General features: G+C 43.7%; 1 protein-coding gene across 1 annotated transcript; it reads left to right on the forward strand.

Annotated features, from left to right (window-relative positions):
• Positions 1-1208: 1208 nt before the first annotated feature.
• Positions 1209-17485, forward strand: KIFBP (kinesin family binding protein). The gene is made up of 7 exons (XM_060241156.1): positions 1209-1601; positions 3279-3377; positions 10477-10556; positions 10635-10818; positions 13003-13087; positions 14488-14597; positions 16060-17485. The coding sequence occupies exons 1-7, from the start codon at positions 1224-1226 to the stop codon at positions 16930-16932; spliced, it is 1809 nt and encodes a 602-aa protein (XP_060097139.1). The 5' UTR covers positions 1209-1223; the 3' UTR covers positions 16933-17485.
• The last annotated feature ends 1723 nt before the right edge of the window (positions 17486-19208 follow it).

Here is a 19208-nt window from a genome sequence, read left to right on the forward strand (position 1 = left end):
CCTTGATTCACAGATCTTACATTCCACGTTTCAATGAAGTATTGTTCTTTGCAGCATTGGACTTTCCTTTCACCATCAGACACATCCGCAGCTGAGCGTCCTTTCAGCTTTGGCCCAGCTGCTTCATTCTTTCTGTGGTTAGTTGTACTTGTCCTCTGCTCTTCCCCAGTAACATATTGGGCACCTTCTGACCCCAGGGGCTCATCTTCCACTGCCATATCTTTTAGTCTTTTGTTACTGTCCATGGGGTTTTCTTGGCAAGGATACTGGAGTTGTCATTTCCTTCTCCAGTGGATCGCATTTTTGTCTGGGTTCTCAGCTGCGACCTGTCCATCTTGGGTGGCCCTGCCTAGCACAGCCCACAGCCTCACTAAACTGCGCACGCCCTCTCGCCATGTCAAGGCAGCAATCCATGAGAGAGTTATACTTTATCTGTGACAGCCTTTCCTTATGGCTGAAAACAGTTTGCCTGCAGTTGCTGGGACCAGGGTCAGGGCACTCCTTTCTGGTCTTCACCTAACAAGCATAAGGTACCCAAAATTTCTACACGGTTTAAGTGTCGGGGAGACAGTCCAAGCGTGGAGTAGCCGTGTTGGTCCATCCAGGCAAAATGAAATCCAAGTCTGGTGAATTGGAACAGCCCACTGCTCAGCAAAGCTCACACTGAAATAAATGTGACTTTTTTTTTTAGTTATCCTAAATATAGAGGAAGTGGGCAGTGAATCAGCATGCAAAATCATGGAAATGTTCCTTAGCAGATTAAAAGAATCACAATCCGGGAATCCCACTTTCTGTATATTTAGAACTGCTTGCCATTCCATCCTGTCTGATGAGGTGTGCTTAGAGCACACGAAAGCTGACATTCTGAATAAAACTGCTAGTCTGAAAGGTGCCGCTTGACTCCTGCTTTGTTCTACTGCTTCAGACCTACCCGGCTGCCCGCTAGGATCTACCCCGTTACCGTTTGTTAACGGCGCATAACACGTACACGCATTGTTTTACGTTTGTCGCGTGAGCGTCGGTTGCCGTCGCAACGACTGTGTTCTTCCGCCGCCACCCACGGGCCACCGTGCCGCCATTTTAACTAAGGGAACGAAGTTTTGGCGGCCGGAGGTTGGCCCGCTGCGGTTTCAGAGCCGCGCATGCGGAGTAGAATGTCGGTGGGTCTTTAAGCGCGGGCGAGCAGCGGCGACCAAACAAACCCGAGAGAGGAAGGAGGCAAGATGGCGACCCCCGCCGGCTGGGCCTCGCTGTGCGAGAAGTTCCGCAGCGCCGTCACCCTCTCGTGCGTGGAGTCCAAGAACGACCCGGAGACCGAGCCGTATCGCTCCAAGTACGCGGCGCGGGAGCTGCTCGAGGGCGTCAAGCAGCTGCTGGCCTCGGAGGAGGCCGAGGGGGCGCCGGGCGAGGGCCAGGAGGGAGACGGCGAGGCGGAGCGGCTGCAGGCGGTGCGCAGGGCAGTCGTGGAGTACGAGCTCGGCGTCAACTACACCGACACTCAGGAGTGCTCGGCCGGCGAGGAGCACCTGGTCAAGTGCGTCAAGCTGCTGGAGCGCCACCGCCTCTCCCCAGAGTGCGTCTCCCTCTACATCCAGGCCCAGGTGGGCGCAGCCAAGAGAGGAGGGGGCGGCTGGGTCGTTTTCTCCCTCTCTCTGCCCCTTGCTTGTGCACATCTGGCCTCCCCCGTCGTTTCAAGGGCTTTCCCTGTTGCATGGCGGTGGGCGGAATCTTACACCGTGTGGCTCTGATCACGCACACTGAATGGTGCACTTTCAGTGTACTTTTCAGCTGGATTTTGACAGTCCACGCAGCAAAATCCAGTTGGAAAGTGAATTGAAAGTACATTATTTAATGTGTGTGATCGCAGCCTATGAGGGACAGTGGATGTGGGTGGTAATGCTTGGTCAGGATATGCAGGCAGCTGAAGATCAGCCGATGCCTGTAACAAAATGTATTCATGTGTGTGTGTCTTCTTATGAAGAAGTCAGGTTTGCTGGTGGTGATCAAACTTCCAAACCAACTGGTCAGAAGGGTTGCTTTTTGTATAGTTCTTTTGCGGAAGAGGACTGGATTTTGGGGCCCTTCAGCAAATCAAAATCGTATAGATGAGGCTCCCCCATTTTCTCACACACTTGATCCATCCAGAGCATGGGAGAGATTTCCATTCTTATGAGGCTAGTTACAGGGATTAAGTGAAGGTATGATCATTTAATAGTAAGGACAACTCAAGCTGAACAAGAGATTTTTGGGCCATTTCCATTCTCCCCCCTCCCCCCCAGGTAATGAGATACAGTAAAGATACAGCTATCATGATTATTGTATATAATACACTGTAAATACAGGGAGCTTTATTTCTTGTGGAAGCAGATGGTGCTCTTCCTCATCCTTTTCTTATCTTTCTCTGACTTTGATGATCAGAGCTGTCTGTATTCATAGTACTACTAATGGAACTCATGGCAAATTTTAAAAAACTAGAGTTCAGGAGAGGAAGATATAGAGGATTTTATGATAAATGATAAAGTCTAGACAAAGCTTCTAAATTCTGCAGTTTTATTCCAGGTTGTGTTAACAGACTTTCCTACTTACCTAAAGTATGAAGCAATCAACCTTAGATCCTGTAGCTATAGCGTAATGGGCAACAGTGGTCGCAGTTGCATTTTCAGACCATTGAAAAGGGGTGAAAAGAATAAAGGTAACAGTGCAGGAGAACAGGTGTAGTTGGTGGATCATCGCTGAATTCCCTTTGTTAGCTAGCAAGCCCACAGTACTTATATTTCAAGCAGTAGCAAGTTATGTAATCTGGTCGCTGATTGTTTCAGTGCTGACTAATATGTTACCATTGTGATGTGGGAGCTGGTTAAGTTCTGTGGGCCAGCAAAATTGGCAGGGGAAGTGTCAGATTCACCAGACATATGGCTTCTTTTTACACAACAGCATAGGAGTGGGCTGTGTGTTCATATTTCATACTTATACAGTGATAGATGAAATTGGACTTTAGAACTATGACATTTTTTCTGTCCTTAACATTCCAGGAAAGTATGTCATATTGAGAGGTGTGATAAGCACATAGCAAGTCACTGGCCTGCCGTCTAGAGAGGTACCAGTGAAGCACAGAATAATTATAGTAGCTCCTTTGACAGTTCTCCCACTACTGGTTCCAGTTAACCTAATATTACTCTGAAATTTGTGGGACTGTATTGATATTGGTGACTGTGAATTTGGTTCTTTGTGCCTTGCATAAGTTCTGAAATAAATGAATTTTTTAATTTATTTTATAGAACAACCTGGGTATCCTGTGGTCAGAAAGAGGTGACATTAAAACAGCACAGACGTATCTTGAATCTGCAGAGGCATTGTATGATCAGTACATGAAAGAGGTAATACACAGCATGAACTTGCTTTAATGTTTTGGCTGTGATCTTATCTGTAAGAAAGTGGCATTCTGTGACAAAATCAAAATTTCAAGTTCTAACTTGTGTTTGTTACATACATGGACAAAACCCCCCCTCCCCAGAATGGTGTTCTTGAGTTCTGCAAATTGAAGAATGGGTTTTATGTTGTGTGCATGTAAGATATAGCACCTGAATTTCACCAGGGTTAACATGAAGAATAGTGAGTCTGCTTCAGCTTGCAGGTAGGTGCCTTTTCACAGATACTATCTGTATCTCTTTCAAGGTGTAACATCAGAATGCAGTAATTGACTAAGCAAAAAGGTCTGTGCTCAGTGCAGTAACTAAGTGGGAGGGAGGGCCAAGTGTGAGTTACATCCTATCTTTGAGGGCTCCAGCAAGTGAGTGCATTGAGATTGGGTTCCAGAGACCACCTGATGTCAGAGAGCAGGAAACTATAGTTGGGCCTTAGATAAGGGAGATGCTATGCTGACTTTTGATCCCATGGGACAGATGTATAAGTTTCTACCCTGAACTCTGCTATTTTGAATGGTGTGCCAGTTATTGCCAGGTACTAAAGTGTCAGAAAGAAAAGTTAGCTTTGTGTTTTTTGCTAATTGAGTCTAGCGGCTGTTGCCTAGTAGTCTTCTTGATTTTGTTTGTTCAGTAAACCTCTTTGTATTTTATAAAGGTTTTGAGCTTCGTGTGTGCATTTAACCTCAGGGACCCATGAACTGGATCAATGCTTGCTGGTTTATGAGGTAGTGGTTCAGAGGGACACAGGTTTGGGTTTCTTGATAGTGGACTATTTACTTTTTTTGAGCAATTACCTTCGCTTTGCCTGGTTTGGTTTTTAAATTACCTCCTGGGTGCCATTGTTCTTGAAAGTGATGCTTATGATGCTAACTGAAGGACGTGTCCGATATTGTAGTTTCATTTTAGGCAGTTTCAAAAGCATGTAATGTGGCATGGTCATTGTGGACAACTGATTTGAGGATTAGCACTTACGGAGGATGTAAATGGTGGTGGTGTTCTGCAGTTGTTTAAGGCATAAAATATGTTACAATCACTACATTAGGATAGTCTAAAAATGTTTGTTATTACCAGAATGACACACACAACTAAGAGGGCTTTTTTCAAAAATACTTTTTTAATACATGTATTGGGTTGGTCTGTAATATGCTAAACTCTTTATGCTTAGCAAACAGCCATCTAAGTTAGATTCAGATAGGTAGCTGTGTTGGTCTGAAGCAACAAAGCCTAAATCCAGTGCCTCCTTTAAGACAACACATTTTTATTCTAGGTGTAAGCTTTCATGTGCAGGCACAGTTCGTCGGATACAATGAAATGGAAATTACCAGTCTGTAGAGGGTAAAAGCAGTAAATTAGTATATAGCATAATGAAGATGTTTAATAGATTCGAGGACCAAATAGGAGTAACAAGCTTAGTTTATATGGTCACCATTTGTTTGGCTTTAATTCCGAGTAACGCAGCAATTTCCCTATCTAGTCTGTTCCCGAAGTTCCTTTGCAATAAAACAGCTACTTTGATGTCACCCTTTGAATGTCCTGGAATGTTGAAGGGTTCTGCTACAGGTTTCTCATTCTTGTGATTCTTGATATCTGATTTGTGTCCATTTATCCTTTTGTGTAGGATTTGACCTGTTTGCCATATGTAGAGAACTGAAGTGCATTATTGGTATTTAATAGCATATACAATGTTAGATGTTGAGTATGTTGATAAGGCTAAGAAATAGTAGTTGATGTTATTAGGTCCAGTGATTGTATTGTCTGGGTGGATGTGGCAGCAAAATTGGAATGTGGGTTTGTTACAAGCTCTGGTGCCAGTGTCCATGTTAAAATTACATATTGTATTATTGTGAGCGAGTAGTTGCTTGAGATTGGAGGAAGGGGCTGTTGGTAGACAAGAAATGTTTGTCCCCCAGTCCTTGTGAAAGTACTGTCATTATCTACTAGAGGTTGTAAGTTGCCGATGATGTGTTGAACTGTTTTGAGCTGAGAGCTGTGTGTGATCACTAGTGACATTCTGTTATTGGGTGTGTCTTGCAACTAGTTTTCTTTGGGTACCATTCTGGCCTTGTTAATCTGTTTCTTGACTTTATCAGGTGAGTTCTTTAGTTCCAAAAAGGTTTGTGGTAGATCATTCAAGGTGAGAATCGCTTTTGGTGGGATTAGAGCAGATGCAGCTGTAGTGTAGAGCCTGGCTGTATACAGTAGGTCATTTGGTAAGCCTAGGGTGGCAGCTAGAGGCACATAGGTATGTTTGTTGGTCAGTAGGTTTCCAGTATAAGGTGGTGTCTACGTGTCCATTGTGTATATTTACAATAGTGTCCAGAAAATGTATTTCTTTCACACATTGGTTCATTGTCAGGTTGATGGTGGGGTGAAAGTCATTGAATGCCTGGTGGAATATATCCAGGGCTTCTTTACTATGAGTCTGAACAATACTGTCATCCAAGTCAGCTGTGAAGATGTTAGCGCACTGTGGTGCCATGTGGGTGCCCATGGCTGTACCACTGATCTGAAGGAATAAGCTGTCAGTGAATCTGTTAAACATCATTATGCTGTATGCTGATTAACTGCTCTCACCCTCTACCTATATGTCTGGACTGCAAGGCTCAGTTTGGGGTGGAGCCGCCCAGAGCAACTGTGGAAGATCTAAATTCCACACACCCCCCATTAATGATTTATTGTTAATCCTTTGCTCTGTATTTAGGGCAGCTGTAGGCTGCCAGCTGCCTTGTGTGCCCTGTTTACAAATGCTGGAAGAGATTCCGTGCAGTTGGCTCTGATCGTTGCCCTTCATGCTGCCTCTTGCTCTGATTGGCTCTGATCATTGCTTCCTGTCTGTCCTTTGCATTGCCTCGTGTGCTGTGTTTACAACTGCTGGAATTGTGGTTGGCTCTGATTGGCTGTTTTCTCTCTGCTGCTGTATTTACAAATGTTCAAAGAAACACAATGGCTGCTGCAGCCTGCAGGTTGGGGTGAATCATTTTATGGCCATTATATTGTTGTCAAGCTTAATTTATATGGCTCCCTTACTATTCTTGGCTGAAATTTTATGGGTGCTTTCCCTGGGATGTTGCCTGTCAGTAATTTGGGAAGTTCACTCATTGTGAGCAAACCAAAAAATAACTCTCTGAATAAAGTATTGCTTTTGCTTATGTTGTTTCTGTTTATATGCACTTGAACAGCATACTCAAAATTGTTTTCTGGTGAACTCTGAGAGTTGAATGCAACATCATGAAGTTAACTCTGTCCGCAAATTATGTTTACTCATCGTACTCAAAGCAGCAAACCTACGTACTGGAGCTCTTTTAAACACCCAGGCATGACTACAGTCAGTGAAGTACAGCGCAGCCACTTTTGACTGACTTAAAATCAAATTTAGAAATATAGCAGATCATACTCTTTACAAATGGTTTGTGAAGTATTGTTTAAACACTCTGTTCGTAGATTTGAATAAGAGATCTTAAACAACTTTACAGTTTAACATTTGAACATTTTTTACCAGTTGTTTTAGATGTCAGTCATCAAAGACTGTTAACAAACATCTTGCAGTATTTTGTTTAACAATAATTAAAACATTAACAATAACACACTTCCAGTGATGTCATGAGTGTGTGGCATATGCAAATGAGTTATGTGAATAAGCTCCAGCACCTCTTTTTCTACAAAATGACCCCTGATGGACTGGTAATCTCCATTTCATTGTATTGGAAGAAGCCTGCCTGCACACGAAAGCTTATACCTTGAATAAAACTACATTAGTCATAAAAGGTGCCATTGGACTCAAACTTTGTTCAGTCATCTAAGTTGTTGACTCTGCTATGCAATAGCACCGGCACAGTGGGGCCTTTGTTAGGACCTCAGAGGCCCTATTTATATTTTGAAATGCCTCTGGGGGTAGCAGTTCCAGTGTTTGTCAGTGCTCCCTTACGGCTTTTGTGAAAACAGTGGAATGCTGCACTTGTCCTGAAAAGCGATGCTGGGAAAAGATTTCACTGGCTTCATGTTAGTGTTCTTATATAACTGACTTTGCTTTATTTTATTGTCACTTACTTTAAAAGCACAACTCCTGCTCTCAGTCTCAAAGGCACTTCCCATGTAAAACCAGCAGCAGAGCCAAGTAGAAACAAGGAACCCACAATTCAGAATACAGAATTCAGCCACCAATTTGAAAATCCTTCTTAAAAAACCCTTATGTCAGCTCAATAGTAAATATGTGTCTACAGAAACACAGCAATCTTTGCACAGATGAAAAGGGGGGGGGCGGGGAATCACTTTTGTAGGAAGGAAAGTCTCCTGATTCTTCATTTTGATAGTTCTTATGGGCATACATTTAAGTAATAATACAGCATTGTTTTTAGCTCATGAGTACAGTGTACTATTTACAGAGAGAGCTGAGGTAATTGATAGAGAAGGTAGTGTGCTGTCTGGTACAGGGAGGAAAAGAGGGGTCAGGAGGCATATTTTTGAGCCCCTTCTGTGACTTTTCAGGCCATATGATGTCTGAGGTTGCAGGAGAGACTCTGTATTTGGTGTGATTTTATTTCTGCTGTCAAGTCACAGTTGATTTATGGCGATCCTATAGGGTTTTCAAGGCAAGAGATATTCAAAGGTTGATTTTTCATTGCGTGGTTCAGCATCACAACTCTGGTATTCCTTGGAGGTCTGCCATCCATATACTAGCCAGGATTGACCCTGTATCTTCCAAGAGCTGATGAGATTGGGCTAGCTTGGGCTATCAGTGTCAGGGCAATGTTTGATATTAAAGCTGAGAAATTAAAATCAAGTTACAGTCAAGATACTGATTCACAAGCTGCGTTCCCTGGGGGTGGGTGGGAGTGTCTTCTGGCAATGATTTTATTATTTGGGTTCCTGTGGAATCATTAAAGTTTAGACCACTGAAATCTGCAAGGTAATAATGACCCTTCTGGGGTCATCAGCAAATCTTTGCACTGCAGACTTCTCTGAAAACCTCAATCATGAGTGAAACCAGGCCTGTCTAAGCAGTCTTCTGGCCTTTCCTCATCTTCCTTATGATTTTGAAATTTTGTGTGTGCCCCCCACCCCCCCAGTGTTACTTCTACAAATGACTTTGAAATGGCACCAATATAGTTTGGCTGCAGAAATGAATGTCCAGGAAATATAGGATAGTGGCATCCTGGCATAAGCCGGACTGTTTCTTTGCCACTATAGGACAAGGCTTAGTGGTGTAAGGTTCAATGTGATCCCCAAGGATTGTTCATCTGTCCTTGGGCAGAGGGCTTCCCCTCCTTTTTAGCCAGGACTTCTTTGACAGCATTAGAGCAGGCACTGTATGAAAATTTCTGATCTTCCCTCCTGATCGTAGCCTTCTTGCTCTCCAGATGTTTCCCTTTCCTCTGAGGGCTGCTCAGAGAGAGAAGCTTCAACTCTTACCACCATCACTCCATTAATATCTCTGGGGGCACTGTATACTTGCAGTAATACAGTGGGCTCAACTTCAGACCAGCCTGCAGGAAGAACATTTAGCCTAACTAGGACAGCTTCTAATAGGAAATATCGGATTTGCCTTTTTTCATATTCCCCCCAAAATACTTGTGCGATTCTACAGGCCAGCAAGCTCAGTAATTCCCCCGAATTTTGAATTTTATATTTCTCTTTCAGTTTTCCTGCTTTTCCTTCTGCTAATATTTTATGTTCAATAAAGATTAGAACTTGAGCATTGTCTCTCTCGTATAGTATTTCAAATCCCTCCGCAAGGGGTTGCCTGAACTTGCACTTGTTCTAAGCAGAAACAAAAGATACCTTGACATGGAAGTCTGGAGAGTGCATGTGTGAATCCAGTCTACATATATATATGCCAGGCATTTCAGGAAGGAAGGTTAGATGATGGAGGTGCAAAAGCCCTTGGATGGAGGAGTGGAAAAAAGAGGTTGGTAACAAGACTCTACAGAAGGAAAAAATGTATGTGTAGTGGGTTAGGGATAGACAAGGAGGGAAGCTTGATGGACAGAAACAAAAAGATAAGTGCATACTGTGGGATGCAGAGGAAGAAAGTTGTTTACAGGAGTGGCTTAGGGAAAATAGTAAAATTGCAAGATGTGCTTGCACAGTTAATGATGTGACCCTTTTTCATCAGTGACACTACAGAAAGTGCCTTTGTGTGATTTCAGTTGTGTACCTGATGTAAAGCCAGTTTTGATTAGGCGCAGTGGTCACTAAACTGACAGCACTGTGCTTTCAAGGCTCAAACTTGGGAAAGGGAAGCATGATTCTATGAAGGGACAAGCTGGAGCTCAGGTGTGCAATGCCAGTGGAAATAAGGAGACAGACTGGGAAACATACAAGATTGGGTTAGTTTGGATGAATAATTAAAACAGGAGTAATGCCTTGTATCCTTTGCTAATCTCTGTTAAATATCTGTATGGGGCTTATTAAAACTCCATGTGTAGATTTTTCACATTTAGGGTTGTGTGGGGACAATTGAACCTCTTACCAGTGTTGCTAAAAGGGTTGCTCTGCTGATTTGTCCAGACTTTTTCCTTTTCTCTGCCCTTATATTTGGGTCTAGTTTATCATAGGTAGTTATGGTTGTAATGCCCATAACTGTCTGCTCTTGAATTGTTTGAGAGATGTTTGAATTGTTTTCCAAAAGCTGTTAATTCAGTGCAATATCCTACATTTCTTGATTTTTACATTATTCCTAGATGCAAACTATTCTTTTTAATGTATTATGAATTCCAATTTACAGGAATTTTTGAGAGAATGTCTTCATGGGTGATGTGCATCTTAGTGAACTTTCTGTTTGATGGATTATTATTTTTAGTGAAACATTATTGAAACATGCAGCAGCAAGCATGTTTTTGATGAATGTGTGATAGCAGGTTCAGCTGTTCAGCATGGAAGTATGTGGGTGGGTTTTCCCCCCTTAATACATGTGAGGTGTATGATGCTTGAATGTTTTGCACAATAAGAACACTGCAGCCTGCTTTATGATTCTTCCTGTTAGCAGTATGAAAAGGCAACTGACAGAGCACAAGCTTTCTGTATGTACTACCTTTGTTGTTATGCTTTGCAGAATGGGAGCCCTCCATTTGATACCAATGAACACTTCATGCCACAGGAAGAGAAGCTGACAGACCAAGAGAGGTCAAAAAGGTAACTGATGACCAAAATGACAATATGAGTGGGGAGTCCCTCTGCAGAAATAAAATTTGAACCCCTCTGTTTCCCCAGATTTGAGAAGGTCTGTACTCATACGCTGTATTATCTGGCCCAAGTCTACCAACACCTGGACATGACTGAGAAGGCTGCGCAGTATTGCCATACCACACTGAAACGGCAGCTCGAATACAGTGGCTACTCTCCAGTAAAATGGGCTCTCAACGCAGCTACACTGTCTCAGTATTATCTCACAAAGGTGCTTGTTTTAATGTTCTCTTCAGTCTGCCTCATTTGGTTAAGCAGCAGCTATGATCAGAATTGTTCTTTGATCACCTATCTGTATATCTGTTTCTTAAGCATGGGCAGATGTGCAGATACTTAAATCTGCAGATCAAGCCTGCACTGAGAGAAATCATATTTTTCTCCAGACTTGGGGGAAACTTGCAATTTGCAGAAAAATCTGTAGAAAATTAAATGGGGTGGGGGTTAATACCCCCAGCAATACCATTGTCTGCACATGCACAGACAATGGACTTACCTCCTTTCTGCAGTGGTGGCCTCTGAGGGCCGTTTCAGGCCTGCCCTGAGAAAGTCACTCTGGGCCTGTCTTTGGCAGCAGCCTCCCAGAGCTGCTCCAGGCCCATCCTAGGTGGTGGCTGCAACTGCCCAGATCTGCATCAGGCCTGGCTTTGGCAGCTTTCAAGAGCTGGGACTGGACACAGCAGCCTGCAAAAATCATGCTGGGCCCAGCAGCCTGCAAGAGCTGCATTGGGTACAGTGACCTGCAAGAGCCATGCTGCTGGCAGCATGCGAGCTCTACATTGAGCCCTGATGTGCTACAGCGGCTTACAAGGAGCTGCAGTGGGCCCAGACATGCTGGCTCCAGCCTGCAAGAAGTGCCCTGGGTCTGGATTTTCCAGCAGCTGTTATGGCCTGGGTCGCTGCTGCACATCCTGCTACAGTATGAGGAGGAAGAGGGTGGAAGGACAGAAAAGTTGTTCCTATTCTCCCACTCAGCTGGCAAAGATGCAGGCAGCCGAGTGAGGAGTTGTCATTTCACACCCAAGCACACAACACTGGAGGAGTGTGTGGAAGTCAGTACTGGATGTGAGGGGTTGACAGCCAGGGGTTGGGGGTGAGTGACTTAATTGGTGGCATTGAACAAAAGAGGGAATGGGTGTCAGAAAAGGTGTGGGGGGTATGAAATAGAGACAAGGGTAATGGGATGTCACTTCCCCAACCTTGTTGGTCCCCACTTGTCAAAATTCTGTTGTCTTGATACCTGTAGTTTGTTGCTAGTTCTAAACATTGCCTCTTCTTAAAAGGGTAAGCAGGATGTACTTGGCTGTGCTGCCAGACCTCTCTGCCTGTGGAATAGAGCTAAGACGATAGCTCTGTTTGATGTGCAGTTGGTTTCAGTTGCAGAAAGAGAAGAATTTTGAGAGAACGAAAACATTTGGTTTTTATGCTCTTCCTATTCCAAAAGAGTATAAGTAATTGTAGTATGTATTGTAATTCCTACCAGTTAGTTAAAACTAGAGATTTTATTTTCAGTGTTCCTTGAGTCATTATTACCTGATATTTCCAGATTTGCAGAATATTACTAGATTTGTGTGATCATAGAACTAAATATGAAAAGTCTGTTTTCCTGTAGAACTTTGTATTGCTAATTGAAATCTCATTGCTTCTGAAAATGCAGTTTGATTTATCTTTGCTGTTAAGTACCTGGGGGAAAACTTTTAAGGATTCTGTTTGCAGAATATGTAGAATATGTATTAGAAACATTGAGAAAATATTGCTTTCTGAAATTGGATGTTAAGGTCACACACACATGCCAAAAAAATTGAAGTCTTTCCTCATTTTGAGTTAGGAGAGGTTGAGCATTGCCTTTATCTTAGTATCTTTTGGAGAATTACTTCTCAAAATATTCAGAATTTTCTCTGGTTGAAAATTTAATAGGTATGCACACATTAAATTGCATTGACACCTCTGCAGACGTGGTTCCCATGACTGGTCAAATATTACTACAGAAGTTGCTTTTGAATTTTAGGAAGCAGCTTATCATAGCCTTCCTTGAAGGGAAGTGCCTCTAATCCAGTGTTCTGTTCAGAAGTTTCAACATTTGGTGTTAGCAAGGTTCCAATGTAACCAGCATGAAGCATACCGTCACTGTTGACGTTCTTCGTAGCCAGTGCTCCTAACAGCCATTTCAGCAAACCTGAGGTGTGATACTGTCGCTTATTTCTCTGTACTCCTGAATCACAAAAAAGTTCGGTATTTAATTCTTTATCGCCCAGTCTTGTTAAACCATGTTTCTGAGTCCTGTGAGACTATGTGTTCCAGTTTCGGAACATAGATATTCAGAGACTGTAGGTAAGTGGGGGAAAGTAGCCACTTGTTCTGTGTCACTTATGAGTTCCACCATGCCTTCTGCCCGTAGCAATGCTTCATGGAGGCCAGGCATTGTTTAGCCGCTGCCAGTGTCATCTTTGCTCAAGCTGGACAGGTGCCATCTGCAGAGGACAGTAAGTTGTCTCATTTCAGTTTGTGCTGTAGCAGCTTTGAATTAAATATGCAAACCACAGACATTAGAATATTGTGCTTGCCTGGTCTTGCATGGTAACAGATATTGTGCTGTTGATTCCCTGTGTATGGTTTGCTGCCATCCATGTCACTCTGTTGATGAGGGAGTTACCAGAAGGAGCTGCCTGCCTCTCTGGAGTGTGTCTTCCCTCTGTTGCCGCAGTAATGTGAAGGGGGAGAATAGCTCTAGACCAGGGGTGTCAGACATGCAGCCCGAGGGCCAAATCAGGCCCCTGGAGGGCTCCTATCAGGCCCCCAAGCAACTGGCTGTCATCTGCTTCATTCTCTCTCTCTCTTGCTTCCTTCTGCATCACAGCTTGCTTTGCCAGGCTTGCTCAATTGCACAGGAGCTACAGAGCAAAACCTCTGTTTTCTCCATTGGCTGCCCTGCACATGAAGCAACTTACGTTCAAAAGCTTGCAGTGCCCAGCCATTTCATGTTTTCTCCTGGGTCTTAGGCTCAAAGCATTGACCATGAGATTTTCTGTAATTAAAAGTAGGTTTGCAACTTACAGACATATACCTGAACAACTCTTGAAAAGCACACTCAAGATTGCTAAAGCACAGACATATGTCTCCAGATTTTGATGCAATAATTCAGAACAAGAGGTGTTATCAGAACCTGTTATATTAACAAAATACTGCAAGAGTGCTAATCTTTTAAGCATATTTTAAGGGGTTTTTTTAACCTTTAGTTGTGTTTGTCTGTGTCCTTTATAAAGTTTATATCTTTGCTACCTGGCATTATATTTTATGACACATATGACCTGGCCCGACATGGTCTCATTTATGTCAGATCTGGCCCTCATAACAAATGAGTTCGACACCCCTGCTCTAGACTAAATAGAGATGGAAGGTACACATACAAAATGGATGAGTTACTTCCTTTCCGAAGTACAATTTGGATTGGCAATATATTATGGTCCTTTAATTTTATTATTTATTTAGAACTCTTCCGTGCCGCCACCCCAGAGAACTTGCCCATTTATTTATGACTGCAAATAAGCCCTGCAATCTTAACTGTGTTAGGTAAGCTATGCTGGACATTGTTCTTGGCAGCTTGACTTTCTCGGACAGAAGTCAGATTATTTTTCTATCCAAGAGGGGAAGAGCCTGTGAGCGCTTTGGTCTCTGTTATGAGTCTATAAAAATGCCAGGGCAAACTTTTGTCTAAATACTGCCTTCTTTATAACTACTTTATGAAGAGAGCTGCCTTCATTATCTCGAGTCCTTGAGGATGTTGGGTGACTGCCCCTTCCTTGGGAGAGGGTGTGGCAAAATGTAGTGTTGAATTAGCATGACTGTGGGAGCCGTTATATGAATCTCTGATGTTTTTGATCAGGTGAATCTGAACAAGACCAGCAAGACCTTCAGCAGAGGAAAGCAGAAATTGCAAGATGTTGGATTAAGTACTGCTTGAAGCTCTTGCAGGGAGCTCGGAAGTTGCTTGAGGTAAGCAAGATTGCACGCACACCATGTTTTTATGCATGTAAGGGTAAAAAAAAAAAAGTCCCCTCTCCCAAAATGAGTCCAGTAATGCTATGGATATACAGTCTTATTAAATTAAGTTATAAAACTGCTTCACGAACAGACAGGAACCCCAAACAGCCGAGTGGTGAAGCCTGCAGCAGTCTCCTTACTGGAGCAGGAAGGCATAAAGTAGCTAACCCTTTTGATCAGCATCCTTGACTTCCAAGGGACTGGTCACATCACTCTGCTTTCATTATGGCCCTAAATGCATAACTTGCTTAGGGTCCAAATGGCTTCAGTGCTAGGGACTGAAGGTGTGATGGCACCAAGAGAAGAGAGCTCTGTTTTGTCACAGCAAAGTTGCCGTTAGCACAAATACAAATGCAAGGCATACTTGCCCCTTAGCCTCTCAGGTAGCTTTCTTTTTGCCTAGCAGGCAAATGACTTGACAGTGAATAATGGATTGGCAGACAAATCAGCAGATACTCCCTGAAGCCTCGGGGGGTCTGTAAATAAATTAGCTTCCTCATATCCTGAGCACTGCAGACTGTTCTGATTTCCAGTTCTAGAAAGTTAATCCTCATATGTCATTGTGTAGACAGTGGATTGGCATAGGTTCTTATGGCCAATGACCCTCTTGCCATTAAAGAGTGCTGAACATCAGTTGGAGGTAAAAAAAATAATCAAGTGATAACACAAACTTGGCACCTGCCCAGTTCCTTTTCCTGAAATCTTCAGGCCATTTCTCTTTAACAATTCAAGTGAGTATGTTAGAGCGATTGTGTTGTGAAATATTAATCTGCCTCTTCAGCAGTTTGCAGCTTTTAGCTTCCGTCTGTATTGAATTATTGCCCTGAATGACTAAAATGTATGTTTGAATCCATCTAACTGCAAATGGAGCTGAGTTCATGGAAGGTGTCGTTGCCACCCTCTCATTGCAGCCCTTGGAAAAGTGTCTTCTGAGATTGTGGGATCTCTTGAATTGGGGGGGAGGGCTGCATAGGGAAGGGGGAAATGGCAGAAATCATGCCACAAATGCATACGTAAGTTCCTGCTGTATACATGCTTGGAGAATGGTGTGCTTGCTCCTGCCATGAAGCTTCTCTCAACATGACCCATCAGCAGTTTAGAGGTGGGAGTGCTCAAGAGATTGTGGCAGGAGGGGGAAGGCAGCACAGATCCATTCCACAAACTCTCTTCTCGGTCTGCAGTTGGCTGGATCCAAGCCATGCTGTCCTTTCAGGAGCTCCTGCTATGGGATATAAAAGAACCTAGGAGTGAGTTGATTTTAAACTAAGAGTGCGAAGTCATTGAGCTCTTCTCATGGGCAAACAACTTTTCACTGGAGGCAATTCCTAGGAGAGGATTCACCTTAACAGTGATGCACTTTACTCTCATGTAGCCGCGATGCTGACATTTTTTAAACAAGTATGTTCTTGTTTAGGACAACATTGGTGAGCTGGATCCGGACAGGCAGTCAGAGCTGATAGCCCAGCGGAAGAAAGAAGAGGATGAGAAAGAGAAGGGGAGGAAAAAAGCGGTCCTCTTTGGGACCAGTGATCTGTGTGACTCGATTTTGGCCATGGAAGAGAAAGTGAGCTGTGTATTTCCTTTAGACTTTCAGGAAGCCCGAGAGATCTTCCTGGTGGGTCAGAATTTTGTCAGTGAAGCGAAGGAGTTCTTTAAGGTAGATGGGTATGTCACCGACCACATTGAGATTTTGCAGGACCACAGTGCCTTGTTTAAGGTGCTTGCTTTTTTTGAAGAGGATTACGAGAGGCGCTGCAAGATGCACAAGCGTAGGATAGATATGCTGGAGCCCATCTGTGTGGACTTAAACCCACAGTATTTCCTGCTGCTCAGGAGGCAGCTCCAGTTTGAACTAGCGGACACCTATTACGAGATGATGGATCTAAAAGTAGCCATTGGGAACAGGCTAGAGGAGCTTGATTCCCACACCATTAAAAAAATCAATTCTCTTGCCCAGCTGGCCATAAAATACTATGAACTCTTTCTGGATTCCCTGAGGGACCCCGACAAGGTTTTCCCCGAAACCCTTGAGGAAGATGTTCTTCGCCCTGCCATGGTGGCCAAGTTTCACATTGCACGCCTGTACGGCAAGCTTATCACTTCCGATGGCCTGAAGCAGTTGGAGAACATGCAGACATCATTGGAATATTACACATTTCTGGTAGAGTACTGCGAGAAGCACACAGATGCTGTCCCGGCCGTTGAAACAGAGCTAGAACTCAGTAAGGAGATGGCAGTTCTTCTCCCGACCAGAATGGAAAGGCTAAGAGCAAAGCTTTCTTCTTAAACCCTTTTTCCCTCCGGTGGAAATGTGCAATATTAAAATGATCTCTGTCCAAAGAGATGGCTTCCCTTGTGGCCAGACACCTTGTAGTAATTGGACCTTTCCTGCTATTGTGAGCTCCCATTGTGACAGGCAGCGTAGGACCCATTAATTATGGAAAGCTGTCCCGTGTTAAGAGTTCTCCCACACTTCCAACACTAATTATACCGTGAATGGTCAACTGGTGCTCTGTATTGCTTGCTGTGTTCTCAAGTGCAAGCCCTCCTGCCTTATGCTCCTTCTTCCACTGCAAGGCCCAATTTCTAATGTAACGCTGTTCTCCACTTGTTTCTTCTGAAGGGGAGCCTTTTGAATGGCTTTGTGTTTACAGTGCAGCTCACCCCTCCGCAAAAGAGGCTTTAGGCATTGTTGTAACAGAATCATTTTAGGTTGTCTGAATTTGTCCCTTTGTAAACAGTTCTAACAGACCCCTAATTTAACAGTGTCATTCATTTTGTATCTGTTGACTATCTCCTCTTCCCCCTGCCTCAAATCTAAATAAACGTGCATAACATAATTTTCTTCTGGAAGTCTTTTTAATCGTCAAGTATGTGTTTCATGATCTCTGGCAGCAGAAACTCACTCTGCTTTTTCTCCAGGGATTACACCATGGACTTCTTAGCATCCTCTGGTTTCTTTGAAAATATAAGTTGGACCTCTGAGCTCTGTATAATAAAAACTGTAAAAGGGGAGGAACTTTCATTCATGGATTGGGACCCTCAGATGGGTTATGGAGCCCAGCCTGCTAGACTGTGACCCCTGTATAGGACTGCTGGGTTGTAGCTGGGGTACATGTGTAGAGCTCAAGGATGCCTCACCACCTGCCTCTGTGCACATAGGATGAGAGGAACAGCAGTGCAGCGATGTGAGGCTATTCACTGACGGAAAAGATCCCTATTTGGCAGAGTTCCTCCTGTTACTGGGGGGAGAGGTGGTCTGATGTCATTGTTACTTCCTGTCACATGCTTCTAGTGATGTGCAGCATGGGGATTAATGTGGCTTCCAGTTCTGGAAAGCTTGAAAGCCTGTACAGGTTTATGTAAGCTTATGGTGGCGATGTGCCATCACAGTTGAGTGCAGCATCTTCCACATCTTTTACTCTTGGTGGGATCATGTTTTCATTTGTACTCGGTATAGTAATATATTTTCCTCTTGGATTGCTGGGCTTTCTGACCTTCATATATAATGGCATTGTACCCCAGTCATCCTCGTTATCAGTGTAGAGTTGCAACTAAGGATAAGCACAGAACATGAAAATGGTGCTTCATTTTGTAGTTCGTCGGTTTGCCCAATTTGCTGGTTTGTTTTGTGTGTGTTTTTATTTTCCCAAACAATTTGTGGTTCTTTGTTTCATTTGGTTTGGGAGGGCTAGAAAGCAGTGCGGCGCTTTGATGTGCCCGGAGTGATGTCTCCCAGAAGTGACGTTACTGTGCTGGGCACTTCGCCAGCGGACACTCTATCATATGATAGAGCATCCCGCCCCCCAGTGGTGTGCCCAGTATGGTAACATCACTTGGAAGGGGCAGTTTGGAAGGGAAAGGGTATTCAGCAGAGGTATGATACCATAGAGTCATTTTCTCCAGGGGAACTGATCTTTGTTGTCTGGAGATATAATTCTAGGAGAACTCCAGGTTTCCCTTGGAAGTCGGCCATTCTTATATGCGCATATCATGGATCTGGCAGAAGGAGTCCTTGAAAGGCTAAACCGCACAGTAGTTGGTCTTCAAGGTAAGCACAGCTTTTTCTGGGACAAATTAACATGGCTGCCTGAGAACTGAGTGGTAACAGCATAAATATGGTTTTTTTTGTGTGGGAGGAGGAGTTACGACTTGTCCGATGCTGCACTCCTTCTGCACTCAGGTAGCAAAATGAATTGAGCTTACCCTGGTAGCAACTCTTACAAGGGACAATGTCTTAAAGTACACATTTCTCAGGTAACTTAGTTACTCCCCCTCCCAATTCTAATGGTCCCGGAAAGAGGGAAAGGCTTTGACGCTGCACATGGCTCCGTGGCTGACTTTTGTAGTTGCAGATCATCCCCGCTGAAAGCTAATGCCAGGGGTGTGGCCACACTGCTTCAGCGAGGAGAAGCCTATGAATGGTCATTTCCAGATATTGATTGTTTGGTGCTATGATTTGTAAGCTGAGAGGAGAACTGTGGAGATATGCAGCGTAACAGTCTGCCTAAATAAGTAAAGTTGAAGGGTGTCTCTGGTTGCTCCATGATTCGTGTGCTAATG

This window comes from Heteronotia binoei, chromosome 6 (genome assembly GCF_032191835.1).
Source record: "Heteronotia binoei isolate CCM8104 ecotype False Entrance Well chromosome 6, APGP_CSIRO_Hbin_v1, whole genome shotgun sequence".
Classification (NCBI taxonomy): domain Eukaryota; kingdom Metazoa; phylum Chordata; class Lepidosauria; order Squamata; family Gekkonidae; genus Heteronotia; species Heteronotia binoei.